The 21,735-nt window shown below is 52.5% G+C and overlaps 5 protein-coding genes across 5 annotated transcripts; 2 read left to right on the forward strand and 3 right to left on the reverse strand.

Annotated features, from left to right (window-relative positions):
• Positions 1-2,622: 2,622 nt before the first annotated feature.
• Positions 2,623-3,132, forward strand: BDV14DRAFT_206042 (GNAT family N-acetyltransferase; the record flags this gene model as incomplete). Its single annotated transcript, XM_073774838.1, has 1 exon — positions 2,623-3,132. The coding sequence occupies one exon, from the start codon at positions 2,623-2,625 to the stop codon at positions 3,130-3,132; it is 510 nt and encodes a 169-aa protein (XP_073622000.1).
• Positions 3,133-3,436: 304 nt separating this feature from the next.
• On the reverse strand, positions 3,437-5,124 carry BDV14DRAFT_206043 (alkaline phosphatase; the record flags this gene model as incomplete). The annotated part of the gene is made up of 4 exons (XM_073774839.1): positions 3,437-4,245; positions 4,321-4,590; positions 4,640-4,856; positions 4,918-5,124. 4 exons carry the CDS (start codon positions 5,122-5,124, stop codon positions 3,437-3,439), a joined length of 1,503 nt encoding a protein of 500 aa, XP_073622001.1.
• Positions 5,125-7,850: 2,726 nt separating this feature from the next.
• Positions 7,851-9,254, forward strand: BDV14DRAFT_206044 (glycoside hydrolase family 71 protein; the record flags this gene model as incomplete). Its single annotated transcript, XM_073774840.1, has 1 exon — positions 7,851-9,254. One exon carries the CDS (start codon positions 7,851-7,853, stop codon positions 9,252-9,254), a length of 1,404 nt encoding a protein of 467 aa, XP_073622002.1.
• Positions 9,255-9,462: 208 nt separating this feature from the next.
• Positions 9,463-10,562, reverse strand: BDV14DRAFT_206045 (pectate lyase family protein; the record flags this gene model as incomplete). Its single annotated transcript, XM_073774841.1, has 3 exons — positions 9,463-9,891; positions 9,951-10,195; positions 10,259-10,562. 3 exons carry the CDS (start codon positions 10,560-10,562, stop codon positions 9,463-9,465), a joined length of 978 nt encoding a protein of 325 aa, XP_073622003.1.
• Positions 10,563-11,688: 1,126 nt separating this feature from the next.
• On the reverse strand, positions 11,689-21,610 carry BDV14DRAFT_194093 (uncharacterized protein; the record flags this gene model as incomplete). Its single annotated transcript, XM_073771879.1, has 13 exons — positions 11,689-12,399; positions 12,449-12,819; positions 12,880-14,537; positions 14,614-15,308; positions 15,365-16,102; positions 16,162-18,222; positions 18,280-18,714; positions 18,777-19,531; positions 19,605-20,201; positions 20,265-20,608; positions 20,659-20,967; positions 21,024-21,495; positions 21,568-21,610. The coding sequence occupies 13 exons, from the start codon at positions 21,608-21,610 to the stop codon at positions 11,689-11,691; spliced, it is 9,189 nt and encodes a 3,062-aa protein (XP_073622004.1).
• Between the last annotated feature and the right edge of the window lie 125 nt (positions 21,611-21,735).

Genomic DNA, 21,735 nt, shown 5'->3' on the forward strand with positions numbered 1-21,735 from the left:
GAGATTAAAACCTTGAAGAAGAAACACTGTTGGGACTTGATCCGCAAGTCTGACATGCCTGCTGGCTCCCACGCTATACCAGGAAGATGGGTATTTAAAAAGAAGCTTAACCCAGACAATTCTATCTAGTACAAGGCGTGATGGGTGATTAGAGGCAATCTTCTTGACAAATCAGCCTATAAAGGGACAACATATGCCCTAGTTATTAACCCTACTACTTCTTGCATATTGCTTGCAATTAGCGCCCAATATGGCTGGCATATTATTCAAGCAGATGTGGTTCTAGCATTCTTGAATTTAAAGCTAAAAGGCCATCTAGTCTACATGCATCAGCCGCTTGGATTTACTAAAGGGGAACCAGGCACCCTAGTTTGTTCACTTCTTCAGTCTCTCTATGGCCTAACCCCGTCCGCGCGTCTATGGTATGATAATCTACGCGCCTATCTTAAATCTATAGGATTTAAAGTCTTACCACATGACTCTAGCCTGTTTATACACGCCACGAAGAAGCTATACATCACTACCCATGTTAATAACTTTATAATTGTGGGTAAAGATGCTCAAGACGCCGTACAAGCGCTTGAGAGCTTGAAATCTCGATTTGAGATCAAGGAAGTGCCTGAATTCAAGCAATATCTAGGCATGAATATTAAAATAACACCTGCTGGCATTTAATTATCGCAGGAAGACTATATTGACAAACTAGTCAATTTATTTGGGCTGTATGATGCCCACCCTACCAAATCACCTCTTAATCCTGGTACTATTATTAATAATATGCCAGATCCAACCATTAATACCAGAGAATTTCAGCGTGGCACAGGCAGCCTGCAGTATCTTGCTACGAAGACTAGGCCAGATATTAGCAGAGCCGCTTGCTTCCTTGCCGAATTCAATGCAGCGCCTATAGCTAAATGCTGGGCAGCTCTCATGCATGTGATCAAATACCTGAAAGGCACGCGTACACTAGGAATCAGATACTAGCATGATGTTGCCGATATAGGACCTCCAAATACCTACAGTGATTCCAATTGGGGAGGACCTCATACGAAAGCCCGCAGATTGGTGGGTGGATACGTCTTTAAACTTGCTAGAGGACCGATAGCCTGGCAAGCAAAGTATTAAACATACGTGGCAACTAGTTCTAATAAAGCAGAATACATTGCTGCTTTAGAGGCCTCGCGTGAAGCCTACTGGATCCGCGAGATCATGAAAGATCTACGCCTATTCAACGATTCGCCTGCACCTAGCATCCTACTATACATGGACAACAGGGGAGCTATTAATCTAACTACCTTTAATATGCAAACTAAATAATCTAAGCATATCAATATTTAATATTACTATACGCGTGATATGGCCGATCAAGGCATCATTTAAATCAAGCAGATACCTACCGCTGATATGGTTGCGGATGGCTGTACGAAGCCTCTAGGATCTGAAGCTCACTCTCATTTCATTTCTCTACTAGGTCTCCACTGTGAGGACCACTAATTCATGTATCTACACTCGTTTTTGATGACTCGCTCGCTCGAGGGGGGGTGTCGGAGCATACTGCCTCCCGTTACCGCCTGCCCCTAGGGGTCGACCTCGCTTAGTCATGTATTAGTCAGGTAGAGTTATCTTAGCTAGGCGGCCATACCAGCCACCCAATGGAAGACATCCATCGCTTCCCACAAAAATTTCAGATCACGTGGGTTTTTATCCTTTTGTTCAAATAGGCCTCCGTATCTGACCGCCTGGTTGACCGATACTTCCCCGACTCCGGTGTTGATCCTGTTCCTGATCTCTGAGCGACGTCTTGTTATTCTAAGTGTCTGTCTAATAGCCTGATCCTGCGTTCTGCCCGTGTATCTACTTCGTTAGCCTGTTCCAAATACACTCCTGAGCCCGCACCTTGACATTTCTGTGGCAATGAAAACGAATGGTGGCTATTGGATGCTGGATCTTGGTTGATATTGTGGTTAGCGCTGTAACCACAAGGCTGATACCGAATGCGCAACACAACTGAGAAAATGGCAGCCAACAATCCTCCTGAAACATCAATGGTAAAGTAGATTCTCAGCCTTCTGGTCTTATTAGCAACCACCGTGGCGTGGCGTAAGTTGCTGCGGACAAGCAGTCTCCCACCAGGCAGCCAGTTCGAATTATCCGATGGAGCATGGCAGGTAGGGCTAATCTCAACCTGCAAGGCTGTGTGGTAAGATTTGCCCAGTGCAACATAGCTGAGTATGATGTGTCAAAGACTTCCAGGTGGTGAGCGAGAAACCTGATAAAGCAGAGCCTCATCGTTTCTATCTCGTTGTTTATCCTCTAGGATGGTGTCTACTGGTGCTGACTGTACCCTATAGCCTACATCATTTTGTCACTGGCCCTAGCAGGAAGCTGAATGTGGAGACGAGATTCTCTCATCAGCAGCTTCTTCCCCGCACCCGCACTTCCATCATTCTGTCTTCACTGTTCATCTTAGCCTGCACAGTTATATTTTCATATACATCCCATACTACTGGCCCACATAACCATATTTATCTTTGGCACTCATATTCTCTTCCCACCTTACTCGAAGCCGTGCTCCTCCACCTATCTCTCGCCGCCGCAGTCAAACACCAACATAGCCAAGAAATGGCACCCACCGCAACCTGGCGCCCCCTAACCGCCGCCGACATCGCCAGCCTCATACATGTAGCAGACACCGTCCACCCGGGCCTCCCAGAAAGCGCCTCTGTCTTTGCCGAGCGCGTCGCCCTCTACCCAGAAGGCTGCCTTGCTCTCGTCAACGACCGCGATCAGCTCTGCGGCTATGCTATCTCCCATCCAATCAAAAACCAACAACCCCCTGCTCTGGACTCCCTGCTCGGCGAAATTCCATCCGATGCAGACACCTACTATATCCACGATGTGGCAATCTTGCCGGAGTATCGGGGGAGCGGGCTTGCGGCGGCGGGAACCAGAAGGCTTTTGGACCTTGCGGGCGCAAAAGGGTTTCGGGGGACTTGTCTTGTGTCGGTTTATGGCACCGAGGGGTTTTGGACGAGGTTTGGGTTTAAAGGTTTGGAGGTTGAAGAGGCGCTTAGGGAGAAACTGAAGGGGTACGGGGATGATGCGGTTTATCTGGCGAGGGTGAATGGCTAGGACGATGGTATACCATCCATCATTACCTTTCTTATGCTCTGTTGATTTTCCGTTGTGCGCTGCTTAATGTGAACTATTAGGGTATTTAAATGTATGTATCGTGAGTGATCTTATCTTTATCAAACACAATCTTCACTCAACCTCCCCCTCACAAAGAAAAGGAATAAGAAGGCATCCCATACATATGGTACTTTCGATCATCTCGTGCCACCTTCCACCTTTCTCCGGCAAATGCACCAAAAGCACACTCCAGCGCAGCTTCACCGTATACTATTAGCCCATCTGATCATATAGCTATCGAAGGTCAGTGGTGACAGTACCCACGACCCCCCAATCCCCTAGCCGGTGCCCCAAGACCACGCTTGTCCATGCCCAACCACGCCCCATCCTCTCCAGCAGCCTGCACCAACCTCTCCGTAACCGCATCCATGTCCACCCCCAGCACCTCCTCAATATACCTCGGCAGCTCCGTATTATCCCAACCGCCCGCAAGATCCGCCCTGAGCGCATCCTGCCGCGCACCAGCCGCATACCCATGCAGCGTGACATCGACCGAGGTATGCCCACCCGTCGACCAATGCACACCCGCGCGGTCGGAGAGAAGCGCCGCAATACCAGACCCAATAGTTGACGCTCCCAGTATAGCATCGACCTCCGCACCCGAAACACCAGAGAGCCCGTAGGCCGGGAGAATGTCGGAGACCAGAAACGCACGCTCGTCAACGCCATTAGGACGCGCATCCCAGACCACCTGCAGATACGCGCGCGAGTGCGAGGCGTTTTGCAGCGGGAGCGGGTCGTACCCGTTCAGCGTGAGCCCGCCGGTCTCGTGGTCTGCGGCCGAGAGCAGGATCGTGGCGGAGTCGGCGTGGGCGTCGATCCAGGCGACCGCCCACGCGACCACGTCGTTGTACATGTGTGTTTCGACCGCGTGGTTGGCGGGGTCGTTGTCGTGGCCGGCGTGGTCGATGCGCGCCGCTTCGATCATCACGAAGAAGCCCTTCTCCTGGGTGCGGGTGGCGTTGTGCAGGGTCGATACGGCGAACTCGGCCATTTCAAGCAGTGACGGCTCGTCTTGAATGATGCGGCGGTCCATCTCGTAGCGCATGCTGTCTGTCTCGGGAGTGCAAGCTTAGCATGCTGATGCTGTTAAGGACGGGAGTTACCTCGGGTTTAGGGCTGGCCTACCATCGCTGAATAGACCGAGGATCGGGAGCGTCCCGTTCAAAGCGTTGAACTGCGTGCGGTTTGTGGCGATGGCGAAGCCTTCATCCCGCGCATAGGCCAGCAGGTCGAGGTTGTCGTCCCGGCACGAATTCTGTGTCGTGCTGGGCACGAAATTGCAGCGTCCGCCGCCGAGGAGGAGGTCGACCATGCGGCCGAGTGGGTGACTGTAGCCTAGCTCCTGCTCCGCGATGAGGGGCTGGTCGCCGCGGTTGGCGACGTGGGCGGCGTACACTATAAAGTTTGAGAATGCGGTAGACTAGGGGAGGAAAGAGAGGTGTACCAGCAGGAGTAGCATCGCTAATGGACGTCGTGGAGACAAGACCAGTCTTGAGACCGGCTAGCTTCGCAGCTTCGAGTATAGAGCCTACAGGCTGGCCGTTTGGTGTCACGGAGATGGCTCCGTTGTAGGACTTGTAACCAGCGGCATATGCGGTCCCAGACGCAGCAGAATCCGTGATCATGTTGTTGGCCGAGTGGGTGCGGACGCGGCCGATGGCCTGGGTATCTGAGTTAGCTGTCTTCACTGCATTTGAAGAGGTAGGAAGTAATTTGGGGTACCAAGTTATCGACTGGAAGCTCGTGAATTTCCGGATTGCTCCCCGTGGTGCCCGTCTCTACGAGCGAAGCAAGATCGCGCGCCATATTCTGCGACGCAGGCCCGTAGCCATCGGGAACAATGTAGATAACATTCTTGGCCTGGACAGAGGCTGCGACTGCAGTCTGAACAAGAGCCGTGCCAGCAATGAGAGCGCTGCGGATATGCATCTTGTGAGGTGGCTGTATGAAACCCTAAGTTCGAATGAAGGATGTGGAACGCAGAGGGCAGCCTTTATATCTACCAACGCCAAACCGTTACATCGGCGAATGTCCGGTGATCTCAGAATCCTAATCAGATGCACCGGCGAGCAGGGATCACTATTGAGATCTGCAGCCGCATCGCACGTGCGTAGGGAATTGGCTACATGATAGGGTCGTGCCAAGGGGATGGAGCTGGGCGTTGCTGGGCATTGCATGATGGACCCTGCAGCTTGGGTTTTAGCAAGATATACGCTTGAATTAGATCATGACAGGTCTCCACGTTCCCCTCGCTATTCTGAGCCAAGAAATTTGCCCTGATGGGGGCACTTGGCTTCATCAAGAGCATAATTCGGTCTTGGCCGTGACATCCTCCTGATAGGAACTATGACTATTAGACTAGCTTAAGTATCTAACTCTCTTCGCTTATCCAGGTCATCGTCCCTGTCGGTACTCTATAGCCAAGCTGTATGCTTTATTCTCACTACGCAAATGCCAGTTAGAACAGATGACGCCCAACTCCTGAGTCACTGGGGTAACCGGTCCCTGTAGAGGTCTTCGAGATTTAGCCGGCTTATTGTGAACTGAGTTCAGAAAAGGATATATTTTCTTCGTAGTTATAAGGTATCTGGGCACTTGTATAGATTCAATAGCTACCATAACACAGTGTGGGTCCACTTTGTCCGATGAAAAGTTGTATGGTACCAATTACCCATCAGCCAATAGCTGCTCTTCTATTTATTACGTCCTGTGATCATTGCTTGAAAAACGGGAAGAATGACGATTTACTGACACTTGTGTATAGTGGGCATGGACACTTGGTACGAACGAAACGAGAGCCTTTTGCGTTTTACTTGAATAGTAAACCAGAAAGGATGCCTCTTCTAGCTGAGTGCTATAATAGATGCTGCTAGATAACGCCTTGTTTTACTATAAACATCTCGCCATATCTATAGGGTAGGTACCGTAGGATCCTTCGTCGGCCAACTTAGATAAGGTCTAAGCAGTGCTCGCCAAGCCCCGGCCCTTCTCGACCCTTGTACTTCTTTCTGCGCTTAAAAATAACCGGCACACCGGACCGACCATAGAAGGGGGATGGCCGTACATATGTAGAAATGCATAAAACCTCAACAAGCAGACTATCGGCACTAAGGGCGCAAGGGACGAGGACACGAGGGAACGTGGCTGAAGTAACGCAACTCATTGACCAGGGGCTGGAGCGATAGCCATTTCTCACCCCTTGGATGTGTATGGGAAACTTTGTGAACAAGAATATATGCCAGAAACTCGGATTTACACATCTTCTGCCCTTTCAACTCGTGCTACCGACTAGATCCTGAACCGGTTGTTAATAGTGAACAGACTCTCAAACTATTAGAACTATTGACGTCGGGAGTGTTACATGGTTGGTAGGGAATTGTTTAGAGCCTCTCTACTTCCATGCTCTCAACTTCCCTGGGTGCGGACAGCTGAGCGCGACGCGACCTCAGAGCACACAAGGGAACCATTTCGATCTCGAGAGAAAGCATGAGACACGCCTAGTCAAAAGTCTGCAAGAGTGGTAAGCCCGATAATAGCAATCGCTGCCTCAAGACCAATACCGCATTTCATCTTGGCTGGTCTTGGTGCTTAGTCTCCGGGCCGAACCGAGGATGGTACTTACGATGGCATGACAACAATACCTAAGCTCCGTTGTTGAAGGTAGGCGCACCGGCTTCTACAGAAGGCTGCGCTGTAGGGTGTAAAGTGCATGGTTCTCTCCGACCATAATCATGACTGGTGACGCCTTCACCCCTCAGCTACGACTAAGACACTGACTCAGACGGCCCGCCGCCGCTGCCGCCTAAACGCTGAAGAAACTGCGCAGTATAGGATCAGGAAAGCCTCACATGGTCTGCGGAGGAGCGAATATAGATAGGTAGACTTTTGACTATTCATACACGAGATAATCACGGCAAGATCCAGAGAGAAGTCGCCGACTTAGGACTTTACCAGGCGGCGATTACTAGCAAAAAACAATACATGGACTTTGATGGCGGATATAATTAGAGTGAGACATCTTTTCTCGGACTCTGTCGGTCAGCTGTCCACACTGCATCTTAAATGCGGTTACCTGAAGGATTCATGCTGTGCGTTGCAAGTGTTCTGATTCTGAACCAACCGCCTCACCTTATCTCCTGCTGGCGGAGTCATGGGATGGATGCCAAGACTTAGGGTTACCGGCCATGCAGATTCGCCATCGCCCGTCTAAGCCATGTGCAGACGAGGATGGAGTATTGGGTTGGCAGATGAGAAAGTGAGGGCTTAGACTCGAGTCGGGGGCTTGGACTGTCTTTGCTTCGGTATATCAGAGCGACTTGGGAACGCTGTTCTCTTGTCAATTCAGTTCCTATCACTCCATTTGAAACAAAGCCTACCAGTATCATACATATCATTGAAGCATATCTTTCTACTACAAACTTACCAGAACATCCCTACTACTGCCAATAGCCATTTCTGTAATGGCCCGCGGATCCATTCCTCACACCAGTCCTTATCCTAATCTCAGTTTCACCACCATCATCACAACACTTTTGCTCCCATTCCTATTCCCACAATGTACCTCAGCCAAGGCCGTCTTTGCCCACTTCATGGCATGTCCCCCTTCCCACCAAACCATACAATACACTACCATAAACTAACCGCCTCACAACTAGATGTCCAACACAGCAAACTACACCCCCGAAACCTGGGAATCCGACATCCACGCCGCAAAGGCCGCGCACATCGACGCCTTCGCCCTGAACACCGGCTACGGAATGACCTTCACCAACACCTCTCTGCCCGACGCCTTCGCCGTCGCCTCAGCCCTCGACTTCAAGCTCTTCTTCTCCTTTGACTACACCGCCACCACATACGGGGCCTACGGCGAGGGCCACTGGTCTCCGTCAAACATCACCGCCCTCCTCGACGAGTACATCGTTCACCCGGCGTACTTCCGCACGCCCTACAAGGGCTCCCACAGGCCGCTGGTAAGCACATTCGAGGGGTTCGAGGCAGCGCCCGACTGGGCGGGGATCAAGAAGAATGTCTCGGAGGAGGTCGTCTTCGTGCCGGACTGGGCGTCTGTGGGACCTGTGCGTGCGTCTAATGTCTCGGCAATGGACGGGCTGATGAGCTGGAATGCGTGGCCGGACGGGACGAACAGCATGAACACGAGCGACGACGAGGCGTACCGCGTGATCCTGGACTCGAGGGGGACGGATAAGCTGTACATGATGCCTGTGGCGCCATGGCTGTATACGAACCTGCCGCAGTTCAGCAAGAACTGGGTGTGGCGGGGGGACGATCTGTGGTATGTTAGGTGGCAGCAGGTTCTGTCTCTGGAGCCGCCGCCGGACTTTGTGGAGATTGTTAGCTGGAATGATTTTGGGGAGAGTCATTATGTGGGACCCTTGCATGCGGATGAGGTCGGGACGGAGATTTTGGCGGATGCCGGGGCGCCGTTTGATTATGTGAATGGGATGCCGCATGATGGGTGGAGGGTGTTGCTTCCTTATCTTATTGAGCTTTATAAGGCTGGGAGTGAGGAGGAGAGAGAGGATGTTGGGATTGAGGAGGAGCTGTTGAGTGTTTGGTATAGGCTTAGTCCGGCGTGGGCTTGTGAGGATGGGAATACGACGGGGAATACGGAACAACATGGCCAGACGATATTGAAGCCGGTGGAAGTCTTGGAGGATAAGGTGTTTTACTCGGCGCTTTTGGAGGAGAGGGCGAATGTCAGCGTTGTTATTGGTGGTGAGGCAGGTGAGGCTGCTGCATGGACGGACACACCGGATGGCAGTAGAGGTGTTTACCATGGATCTGTTGATATGGGGGGCCGCGAGGGGGAGGTCGTTGTCATGCTGTCTAGGAACGGAGAGATCTTCAATGAGATGAGGGGGAAGGGCATTGAGCTTCAGATGAACTGTCAGTTGAATTACACCAATTGGAATGCGTGGGTTGGTGTTGGGAATGCAACGGCCAGGCCTTTGGAGAGTCTGGGGAGCAGGCCAATCCTTGGGGGACTTCCGCTGAGTTTGACTGCGCTGATTGTGGTGGGACTGTTCATTTGGGCTTGATTCAGGTATCTTTGTTTAGAATATCCATGCTGGTCATGGTCCAGTGTTGAGAGCACACTTGTTGTTTGTCACTCAGTGGTATAGAGAGACCTTAACACTGTGGATAGGACATATTGCTATAGAATAGAGGCCGGCTCTGGCACCTAGTACGCATCAGACAGTGACATACATCGTCAAATCTCCCAACATCCAGTACCACACGGAACCTCTACAGCTTCTGCCCAGCAGTACCCGGAATAACACTGGCCACATTGCCCGATCCCAGGGCCGGGATCGCCGCATACGGCAGCGAAGACGGCGTCAGGGTGCCGGTCGGAACGGAGTTCGAGCTTCCACCAAGATCAACATCCTGCACAACCGCGTAGCCCGTGTAGTCCGAGTCGGCAAAGAAGATCGCCCTGTCGGGACAGTTGTGGAACGCGGAAGATTGGATCAGCACCTGTGCGTCCATGCGGCAGTTGACGCCTGTGTCGATCAGGCTGTCCCAGTAGTTGTTGATGATGTGCACGGTCGCGAAGCGGATCAGGGGCGTGCGACTGAAGACGTTGTACCAGTGGTTGTTGGCGTAGGTTACGTGCAGGGCGCCGAGGTCCTCGTCTTCGTTGTTGTCCGAGTGTCCGATTAGGGAGCCTTTCCACTGTGCGTCCTTTTGTTAGTAGATGGAGAGAGATGAGGATAGAGTTAGGTAGGGCGTACGTGGTCGTGGAAGTAAGTGTTCGACACGGTAACCCACTCGGCACCGTGGGAGATGTCAAGCAGACCGTCGAGGTCGTCCTTTCCGCCGCTGAGGTCGCCAGATAGATCGCAGTGGTCGACCCAGACGTTATTGGAGGCGTCGATGCCGATGGCGTCGCCGTTGTCGGCGTCGACCTTGCTGATCTTCAGGTTGCGCATGATGACATTGCTGGTTCGGCGGATGTAGAAGCCGATGCCGGTGATGGCTAGCAGAGACTGTTAGCAAGCGCTCTCCTACCGAGGATTCGATATGAGGAAAGTGAACGTACAGCTTCCAGAAGCGCCGTAGATGGTCTTGTCAGCAGCAACGCGGATCTTGGCGCTGCCGGAGATGGAGCCAGACACGATGATAGTCAGCGGGCCCTCGCTCTCAGCGGCCTCGGTCAAGTCCGCAAGGTTGGATACTGTCACGGTGCTGCCGGCCGCTCCACCGGTGGTGCCCCCGTTTTGAGTGCAGTAACCGATCGGGCAGGCTTCCGAGGCCTGGCGGCGGGTCAACTCGTGGACGGCATCCGCAGGGGTGGGAGAAGCGATGGCCGTAGCGGCCAACAAGAAAAGGGCAGTAAGCCTCATTTTGGCTAAGAAGGCAGGGAATAGAGAGTAGCTAATCTATGAGTGTCTGGAGAAAGTATGTTGAGCTGTCTTTTGCAGTTTCTTCCCCGCGACGGATGACCCTGCTTTCATAGGGAAGCCCTAAGTAGCAGGATACATTGATTGTGTACACCGATTAGTTGCCAAGCATTATGCAGGCCCACGACAAGCTGAAGAATTTCCCCAGGCCAAGAAAATGCACCCCATGTTTCCCCTCGAATGGCGTGACGACTAGCCCTGGAGCGTCGCCCCGTCTTCCCCATTCAGCACGGGAGGACCCGGTCAGGGGGCCGAGCGAGATGAATCAGTGTACGTGACGCAACACCCATTGGAGCGAAAAGCATTTCCGTCGTGCTTTCGTTTATTGCGGGCATTTACCAGCTGCGTAGGTGGAGTGAACCCTCAAAAGTTGCGGTGATGGACGATTCAGGGACTGGAAAGAAGGACATTGTGTGGATGGAAATGCTGCAGCATTGGCTCCTATTCGTTCAATTTGCCTCTATCTGCGTACGACTTTTATAGTAAAGGGGTCTTAGAAATAAAAAATAAAATCCGTCCTGTAATAAGCTAGCAGAGATACGATCGATCTCACAAGGACTTTGCAAATAATGGTACCTATATTCTGAAAGAGCCCCGAGCGCCCTCAAATACGCGAGCCAACTGTTCGTTAATGTAGAAATTCTAAAAAACAAGTTACCTTATTCTTGTCCTTAATACCTCAGGAGTCTCCCTGATCGTGTCTACCTATCAATTGAACCCTTAGACATAATAAGCCTGTACATCAAGATCCCTCGTTGATAGACCTTGAGGACCAGGAGGAAGCCGACCACGATCTGCCATCAGCGGATGGACACTACAACAGTGGTCGGGAATGTCTCGAAGAAATTTGAGGACTTATACTTGACAAATGACATACCCTAACTACGGATATCTCAGCTACGGGCTAGGCCTTTGATATAATTGGAGCACACAGCACAAAAAAGGCCTAAGCGAAGCACATCCTGTACCTATACTAGTAATATAAAGTAGGCGTAGAGTCGGACAGTGCACACGACAAGAATACTATAGAGTCCAGAAAACAGCTCTAAGCCAAGCCAAACCAGTAATTTCAGACAAGCTCCGCATAAACCGCAACTTCCAAAGCCCCCGTCAACGCCGCAAACCGCCCATCAGCCGGCGAAATAACCTGCGTAAACGTAGTAGCCGCAACACCCATGGCCCTATCAATCCACCAGAACAGATTCGGCCGGCCAGCCCACTGCAGCGTGCCAGCGGAGCGCTTGTCGGGGATGGAGTCCATGTAGACGGGCCCGCCGAGTGCGATTTCGATATTGTTGGCTTCCATTGCGGCGGTTGATAGAAGGGATGCGCGGAGTGGGCCGGAGAGGAGAGCTTGTAGCTCGGGGACGCCGGCTGTCTGCGGGCGGAAGATCTCCTCGATGCTGGAGGGAGAGAGGAGGGGGGCGCCGTCCGCCAGGATCATGGTTATGAAGCGAGTCCAGTCGCGCGGAGTGGACCAGATCCCGTGGCCGCCGCAGTCGTGGAGGGCGGGGATGCGAGAGAGGGGTTCGCGGGGTTCGAGGCCTTGGTCGTCTGTTCGTTCAAATGTGGGGACGATTCGGCGGAGTATGTCGGGGTTCTGCTCGGGGTGGAAAGTTGTGGAGGCCATACCGAGGGGCTCCCAGACGTTGGCGCGAAGGAAGTCCTCGAGTGTGGTGTTGTTGATGCGTGCGATGAGCTCGCCCGCCCAGTCCATGCCGGACCCGTACATCCAACCCTCGCCTGGCTCGAAGAGGAGTGGGTAAGTCTTCATGGCGTCCTATAGTTTGGTGGTTAGCTTTGTAGGTAGAGAATAGGTGAAAACTTACAAAGTCGCTGTCAAACGTGTTGCATGTGACACCGTTCTGTCGCGCCCACCGCGGTAAACCAGGGCTCTCGTCATAGCCGCAACCGCTCCGATGGCTCATCAGCAAGCGGAGCGTGATGGGCTTGGTGCGTGGTTTGGTCCGATATTGTCCATCAGAGTCCACCCCGTCAAGAACACGGAGTGCACACAAGTCTGGCAAGACGTCCGCCACATCATCGTCAAGGGAGATCTGCCCGCGCTCGACACAGATCATGACTCCGACAGTAGTCATGAGTTTGGAGAGGGACGCCATGCAGTAGACCGAGTCAAGATCTGCCTTGGCGCTAGACTCAGGCGACATCGTGCCTTCCGCGAAACTGTATAGTTCCTCGCCTGTGAGGGTGAATTAGCATTGTTGAGCGATGCTATGTTGATAATTATGGAGGTACATACCTTGACGACCAATAACAGTACACACATATGAGTGCATGACAGGTTTAGGATCAGCAACGGCCTTTTGGACTGCTTGAGTGAATTTCCCAATCAGAGAGTCGCTACGGTGTGTAGTTGAGCCATTGGTGCCGTTGGTAACATCTCGATCTGATACATGGCCATTGGTCCCGTTCTGGGTAATGCCTTTGAAAGCATCTTGAGTGGCCCCGTTGGTGGCATGCTGACCATTCAGCTTCTCGTGCGATGTACTATTTTCTCCATTGGTCTTCTCTTGAAGTGTGTTATCTGTTGCCGGCGCAGCCTTATTCTTGACAAGTGTGTCAAACACGGTGCCGGCAAGACTTTTCGGAGTGCACGATGGAGCCAGCAGCTGCAGGAAAGACATGCCTAGGCCGAATCTCTGACTTAGCCAATGGATAAGTTCGCTGCCAGACATACTATCAAGACCGAAGTGCGAGAATGGCCGGCTAATGTCAACGTCCTCCGGCGGAATAAAGAGGAGCTTGGCCAGACGACGGCCGATAGCCTCGGCAAGGACAATGATTGCCTTGTCTTGATCTTCAGGGAGGTTGGCAACGAGTTGATCGTCACCACTGCCATCAGCAGTTGCATCGCCATGGCCGACACCACCTGCTGCAGCCTTTCGGGATTCGAGGGTCGTGACGAGTAAGGCTGAACGGCGATCCTGCTCGATACGATTGACCTGGACCATGCTAAGGTCGTGCTTCGCATACTCCATGCCGGTGAGAATGTGGCCCTGCGTAAGCGGATTGAACTGCTTCGACGGCGGCTGTGGGTGAGTCGTGAAGCGCTCAAAGTGTCGAATGAACTCTGATTCTTCGGCCTCAATCAGACCAGAGCGCAGGAGGTTCTCAGCATACTCGGGCTTGTTGTTCAAAGTGCCCACGCCCTTGATTGGGCCCAGCGAGACTGTAACCGCCGGCAATCCACGGCGGATACGCTGTCGCACAAGGTTGTCCAGCACCGTGTTGGCCGCGGCGTAGTTGGACTGCGAGATATGCCCGACGTATGTCACCGCTGAACTGGTCATGAAGAAGAAGTCTAGGTCCGCAGTCGCTTGAATCGTGGCGCGGTGGAGGTTCAGGGCACCATGCACCTTCGGGCGCACTGCTGTGTTGAACTGGGCCAGTGTCATGGTGTCAAAGAAGGCATCTTGCAACACCATCGCCGCATGCACGACTCCCCTCAGTGGCCCCATGGAGATGGCCTGAGCAACCGCTCGCTCGACGTCTTCCATCTTAGAGGCGTCTCCTTGGATGGTCACCACATTCACCCCCTTGGCCCGTGTCCGCTTGCAGAAGGAGGCAATGTCCCATTTAGTCTCGCTCGACCGACCAAGGAAGACCAGGTTCCTGGCGCCCCGCTCAACCAGCGAGTCGGCCATGCTGTGACCTAGACCGCCATGACACCCAACCAACAGGTAGCTGGCATGGCTATTGACGCCACGTGGCTGAAGAGCGCCCTTCAGGGTGATCTTATTGCTGGTAGGCCCATACGTCAATACCACCTTTCCGATATGCTGTCCTTGGCCGAAGTATCGCAGTGCACTCTCCATCTCCGTGATATGAAATGTTTTGTCCAGTCGGATTGGCATTATATGGCCCTGCTTAAGAAGACTCAATGCATCTGTCATGAGTCTAGATATTTATTGCGAATGTTAGCCGCCGTGATGCCAAAGACCTATCACTTAATAGGGTAAAGAAGGGTTCTTACCTCTGCGCGATCCGCGGTTTCTCGTCAAGGATCAAGTTGAGGTCAAAAGAGAAGAAACTGATGCTGCGATCAAAAGTGTACAGGCCCATCGAGCCCTTGTCTAACACATTACCACGACCAACATCAACGAACCTTCCACAAGGCGCCAGGCACTTGAGAGATTCGTGGAAGCCAGGACCGGAGATTGTCGATAGAACAACATCGACACCGCGGCCACCTGTCTGTTGTAGTAAAGCGTCCTTATACTGCAGCGAGCGGGACCAAAAGATGTGATGCGCCGGAATGCCACACTGCATGATCAAATAATCCTTCTTCTGCTGGGTCCCTACCGTGGCATAGATCTCGGCGCCGACATACTTGGCATATTGAATGGCCGCCAGTCCCAGTCCTCCCGTGGCGGCCTGGATAAGAACCGTTTCACCCTTTTCCAGCTGGGCCAAGTACTTCAGGGCGTAGAGGGCCGTTCCATGCGCGATACCGACAGTGGCCATTTCCACAAAGTCCGTATCGTCAGGAAGCTTCATACACTTCAAAGCCGGGCTCCGTAGGAAAGTATCGTAGTGTCCGCGTTCGAGGCAAATTGCCTTGTCGCCAGGTTGTAAGTGCGTGACATTGCTTCCTACTCGCGTGACAAAGCCCGTGCTCTCGTTGCTGGACTTGACACTCTCAAAATTGCCCATTGCAATTACGTAGTCCTACAACGCGCGTTCAGATCAATAATTCCAATATTTGTAATTGTGGTATCACATACCTTCATGTTCAGACCAACTGCTTGCACTTGGATCTCCACCTCATCAGGGTCCAGAGTCATATCACAAGTCGGCCTTTCTCGGAAATAGACCGTGTCCAACAGACCAGGAGTCCCCATAGCAAGCTGAACGTTACCCGAAATAGGGAATTTCTGATCAGTACGGCCCTCGCTGCCCGTATCAAGGGTGAATTCTTGGTTGAGGTCCATATCAGGAGCAACTCGGCAGATATGCAAGACTCCATCCTTGAGCATGAAATCAGTCTCACAATCGGCACGTGTTGTAGCGGAGGCGATTGTGTCAGTCACATTCACGACCACTTTGGCAAGAGCAGGGGCGCCGCCGGTATTCTTGAAGTCAACATCGAGCGCAGCGAATCGGAGGTTGCGTGTCGAGTGCTCGTTCATAAGAACAGTGTTGATACCGTGTGCCAGAGCCATTGCAGGATACTGACCTTCTAGGAGATCTCCGCCGGTCATCCACAAAATACTGGAGGCAGATGCGACGAGGCGTTTCAGCCCATCAAACTGCTCCGGCTGCATATCCACCAAAATCGGTGTCTGCACCTCTTCGAGCACTAGATAAGCAACGTTATTGTTCTGGCCAACAAATTCCTTGGCTGCAATCGCAGGAATTGAGCCAAGAGTGTAGTGGCCAATCTCATCGGCGTCGAGTTTGCCTTGGAGAATGAATTCCTGCTCGATGGCCTGCGCTAGGTCGTCTTGACTTGGAGAATGTACCTATAGGTCATTTTGTTAGAGAATACCACAAGACTTATCAGAAAAAGACAGTCACTCACGATAACCAGCCGTTCTAATTTCTGCTTGGGTGGATCGGCAATGGTGCCCGCCACCATCACACTCTCCAATGCCAATGGCTCCGGAAAGTCAGTCAGGACCATGTCCAGGCCCATAAACCCGGATGCTTCCAGCTGCTGTTCCCATGATGGGAGGCTCCGGAATGGTCCTAATGGACGCTCTGCGGCCACATCATCAAGACACTCCCAGAAACTCGGCAGCGTGCCAAAAGCAAACTGCACAGGTGAGAGACTTTCGGTCTTGGTAATCTCCAGCATGACCAACCTGCCGCCTGGCTTGAGCAGCCGTCTACAGTTGCGCAATAACTGGTCAGTATTTCCAGGGGCGTGCATCACATTGGACGCAAGGATGAGGTCGTAGGCGCCTCGCTCGAAGCCTTGGGCTGCAGGGTCTACCGACACGTCGAAGGTCTGGTAAATCATGGGCGGATACGCACTAAACAGCTCCTCAGCCTTCTCGAAGAAAGCCGGCGAAATATCGGTGAAGGTGTAATCACGGTAGCGTTTGGCATGGTGGTGATTGCCTGGCATGTCGCGGTCATACGCATTCAACGCTTCGAGTGCAACACTGGTGCAGCTTCCAGTTCCGGCTCCCACCTCCAGTATCCGCATTGTAGGGTTCTTGTGCGCCATGATATCCACAACCGAGGATAGATTCTTACGAGCTGCATCGTGAATTGATCCATCTGCGTAAACGCGGGCCAGAATCTCAGCCTTCACTGCCAGGTCTATACCAGCCACGGTGCCGTTGAAGATATCAACCATATTTTTATAAACAATGGCATTGAACTCAAGCTGTGGAAAGTCACCCGGTAACTCGGCCAGCAGTTCGCTAATCCGCTGCTCTCGCTGTTGGGGACTTAGAGTGGTGGCGTTCGGCTCACATAGAACCATGCGCCCTGCGGCCGCTTCGGCCTTGACATGGCACAACCAGTTGTAATACCCGTGAGTCCACTTCAAAGATGGGTCCGTGGAAAGATCTTCTCTGTGCACCATTTCTAGCGCTCCGCAGACGTAGAGAACTGTCACCGTTTCCAGTCGCGTCCGAATGTAGTTCACCTCATCCAGATATGCGGCTCCCGAAGGGGACTGGAAGTCGCTATGATACAGCCTGTGTGCACCAGCAGTATCCAGGAAGTCAATATCCGGCTTCCAGTGCATGCGGTAGTATGGCTCGCGCCCTGATCCATCCTGGTTCATCTTCTCCTGGCTGCCTTGATTCTCAAACTGACGCCACTTTACGTTCTTTGCGGAGATAATCTCAAACCCGCTCTCCGTCGTCAACGCGGAGTGGGAGCCACCACTGCGGGCGCCTTCTGTCCAGGCCACACTGTCGATGTAACCGGACTGATCTTTAGCCCACGACGCCGGGCTGATAGTCATTTCTTCAATAAAAACAGGGATTTGCGTTGCCTCCTCTCTGTCTGCACGGCTGGTGTAGACAGAGGCGACTCGTCCCTGTAGGACTGCATCGATCGTTAGCGGATGAATCGCGTACCGGGACTCGCTGGTATCGTTCGACCTTGGATCCATGGTCTTGAGAATATGAGTTCGTGCACGGGCACGTGACTCATGTGGAAGAACCTGGATCTCATCAATCACTCGGAAGCGAGGGCCAAAGTCGAACCCGCGGTACTTCAGTCGCTCATACCAAGCATCCTTGTGGAAAGTCTGCTCGAACATCGGCTCTTCAGTCTCTCCGTTGAAAGGTGTCTTTGCAGTCCTGACTCCGTGCGTAAGCTCAAAGGCAACAATGCCCTCTGCGTGCTCAATCCACCGGTCGTCTGCCACAGAACAGATCTTGAACTCTAGTCGGTTGGAAGCGGCGGAGGCCTCGGTAGGCCGCAGATTAATCATGATGTCGGCAGTGCCGCTCGCGGGCAGAACAAGGGCTGCCTTAATGGTAACCGTTTGTAAGTGGAACTTGGCATCCTCAAAATCGAACGGCGGGCCGCCCAGTGTAGTGTCTTCGGCGAATTGGGCGGCGGCCTCAACGGCCATGGCCAAATACGCCGCACCAGGGACGATTATAGCGCTGCCAATCTATGCGCACATCACTTAATAAGCGTCCTTCGAAACTCTGCACGGGGGGAGACATACCACATGATCTTTGATCCACGGCACATCATCTAGACGAAGGTAGTTCCTCCAGATGGGCTCCATGCGATTCCCTCCTGGCAGCCGACTTCCGATTAAATCATGGCGAGGATGAGTGGCGAACTTGTAGTCTTTTGTCGCCCGGTTCACGACCAAGGGATGCTTGGTTTGGTGATTCCACGGATATTTGGGAAGGTCAATAATGACTTTCGAAGGACGATAAGCCAAGTGACCGTTGACATGCAGCATGTTCACTGGATATCCCTTAATAAAGAGGCTCGTTGCCAATCGCAACATGTCCTCTTCGGCGTCGTGCCCACGCTCGAGAGTCTGCTCGTAAGTGACCTTGGCCGCAGTTCCGAGCGACGCATTCCAGATGTCTTGAACTTCTGATGACGCGATAATCTGTTTGATAGGACCTTGAAGAGCACTGTGGGGCTGCATGGTTACAAGGTTAGGATCGAAACCCGAAATCTTTGAGAAAGGTAGGAAAAGCTTACTCCAATTTCGATCACGCAGTCAACATGTCGGTCCTCCGGCCCAAATTTGAGACTCAGTAGCTCTTTCATTGCAGGATCAAACAGCACAGGGTTTTCCAGGTTCGTTTGCCAGTACGTCCCATCAATATCTTCTGGCTGGAGATGTGCTAGCTTCACCGAAGAGACCATGACAGGTCTCTCTGTACTTTCAAGAGCCGGAACAATTGGGCGAACGGCTCCACCGTCGTTTGGACGACTGCTAGCCTCCCAAATAGCTTCACTGTAAGCAGATCCGACCTCTTTCATGCTTGGAGAATGATACGCCTTTCCACCCGTCGGAAGCTTCTTGCACAGAATTGCCTGCTCTTTCAGGATTCGATGCAGCTTGTCGATGGGCTCGGTCTTGCCACTCAAGGTGACGCTCTGAGGTGAGTTTACGCAGGCAATGACGACATCCACGGACGGAATCTCATTTTCCGCGAGGAACTCCTCAGCTTCACGTGCGCCCATCGCGACGGCCATCATTGCACCTGGTGCCTGGGTTAGCGTAGCGTGGACTCCTCTCAGGTAGGCCGCAATGATGGCTTCCTCGGCTGTGATGAGTTGGGCTGCATACGCCGCAGCTAACTCGCCAGACGAATGGCCGACAGTGGCTTTAGGCTTCACACCCCACTCTCGAAGTAAATCAACAATGGCGATCTGGATCGCTGTGCAGATTGGCTGCGAGAAGGAAACCTTGCCGATTCTGCTTATCTCAGCGGGTTCGAGCAGAATTTCTACTCAGGAATCATCGCAAACGATTAGGAATCGCTCTAGGAAAGACTTAAAACTGCCGCAGTTCTGACGTACCTTCGAGCGACCATTCTGGCCGTTCCTTAAGTTGAGACAGTGCTAAGTTCAATCTCTTGAACGTCTGCTGCACTGATGGGTAGCAGTCCAGCAGCTGACGGCCCATCTCAGCCCATTGGGCACCCTGACCAGTGAAAGCAAAAGCAATGACTGGAACGCTGTTGTTAGTACGACCGGTGATGGGCTCTTTTAACGTCAAGCTTCTTGAGCTCGCCATTTCCACAGGAATGACGCCTCGGTGATGGAAGCGTGTGCGTCGTGCGATCATAGTGTGCAGTAGCTCGTGGAAGTCGTGGGTCCGACTGTCCAGCACTTTCACTAAGTCATTCAAGCTCTCCTCCATGGAATACTCGTCGTGGCCCGTGACGGGCAACAAAAACCTTTTCTGGATAATTGTTTCGTAAGGGTCCACAGTCGAAGCCTCAGTAAAAGGGTTGCGCATGCCGATGCTTTCGAAATACTGATCAACTCCATCAATTACGACGTGCCCATTGGCCCCACCGTATCCAGACGAGTTGATAGATGCACGCTTCGCCTTGCCTTCGGGCCATGGGGTATTCTGTGTGATCACGGCCAGCGCGCCCCCCCTGAGGTCCACTGTAGTGTTCTCAGCCACGTCAGTAAAGCTACCCGATGTGAATCAATGTTGGAGATACTAACGTGCAGGATTGAGCTTTTTGACGCCAATAGTGCCGGGGATGACCGCGTTCTCAATTGCCAAAACGACCTTCATGATACTCGTGATTGCCGAGCAAGCCTCGCCATGGCCGACCTGTGGCTTGGTGGACCCGATATACAACGGTTCATGCCATTCGCGGTGGCTACCGAATACGTTCGCAATTGCTGTCGTTTCGATTGGATCTCCCGCAGGGGTTCCAGTACCATGGCACTCGAGGTAGCCAACCGAGTTATAATCCAGTGGCCCGGAGTCCTCGTAGGCGTTCCGAATTGCTAATTCCTGAGCAAGGGCACTTGGAAGCGTGATACCATTATTCTTGCCGTTACTGTTTATTCGTTAGCGAGGCATCTGCGAAAATGCAGGTGATAGACTTACGCGGTCAAGGACGACCCGCGGATCACACCGCGAATCGGGTCACCGTCTCGAATCGCGTCAGACACACGTTTGAGGTAAAGGACATTGATAGCTTCGCCGCGGGAGTACCCATCGGCAGAAGCATCGAAGGCATGACACTGCGCGGTCGGGGAGAGGGCCCCAATCTGACCAATCGCAAAATGGTACTCGAGTGTGAGAATCAGGTTGACGCCCCCAACAAATGCCGCGGGGATCTGGCCATTGCGTAGGGCTTGGACAGCAAAGTGTAAAGCATACAGTGTCGAAGAACACGCAGTATCCATAGTCACACTGGAATGGGTTAGCGGAACTAAACAGCAAATGAATGGACAACTTCCACGACAGACCTTGGTCCATGAAGATTATACATGTAGCTTACGCGGTTGCTGATTGTTGTCCGACCCATTCCAAGTACAGCCATTCCTTCGATGCGCTCCGGCTCTTTGAAGGCGAGTGTCTCATAGTCGCTGGCAAAGCTGCCAACATAAACTCCCGTCTCAGTACCGGAAACGTTCTCCAGGGTGATGCCCCCTGACTCCATGCATTCGAAGCAGCATTCCAGCAACTGGCGTTGCTGAGGATCAAGGTACAAAGCATCCGTTGGATTGACGTTGAAGAAGCCGGCATCAAAGTCTTCAAGGTCATTGGAGACGCAGTAGCCTTCAGTATATCGAATGTTTCCCGGCCGTCCTTTCTGGGGGTTGTAGAACGCTGTAGGATTGAATCGGCTTTCAGGGAAGGGTCTACGGGTGAGCTTCTGGCTGATCAATAAGTCCCAGAAGGACTGAGGATCTTGCACATCTCCGGGCAGGCGGCACGCTGGTAACCCATAAAGGTTAGCTGGGTTCTGAGTTGGTCAAGAGGTACAAGGACTACGGGGAATTGACTTGCCCATTCCAACGATGGCAATGCCCTCATCATGAAGATCGCCCATTTTGAATCAAGATATGGTCTGAGACAGTCCGAGATGGGAGCGAGAAAGAAAACTGCAGACTGTCTTCGGTAAGTAAGTGTCTGCAGTGTGCGAGGATATTTTCTGGTTGAGAGTATACACGTTTA

The sequence above is a fragment of the Aspergillus stella-maris genome (assembly GCF_047715825.1).
Source record: "Aspergillus stella-maris strain CBS 113639 unplaced genomic scaffold BDV14scaffold_116, whole genome shotgun sequence".
NCBI lineage: Eukaryota > Fungi > Ascomycota > Eurotiomycetes > Eurotiales > Aspergillaceae > Aspergillus > Aspergillus stella-maris.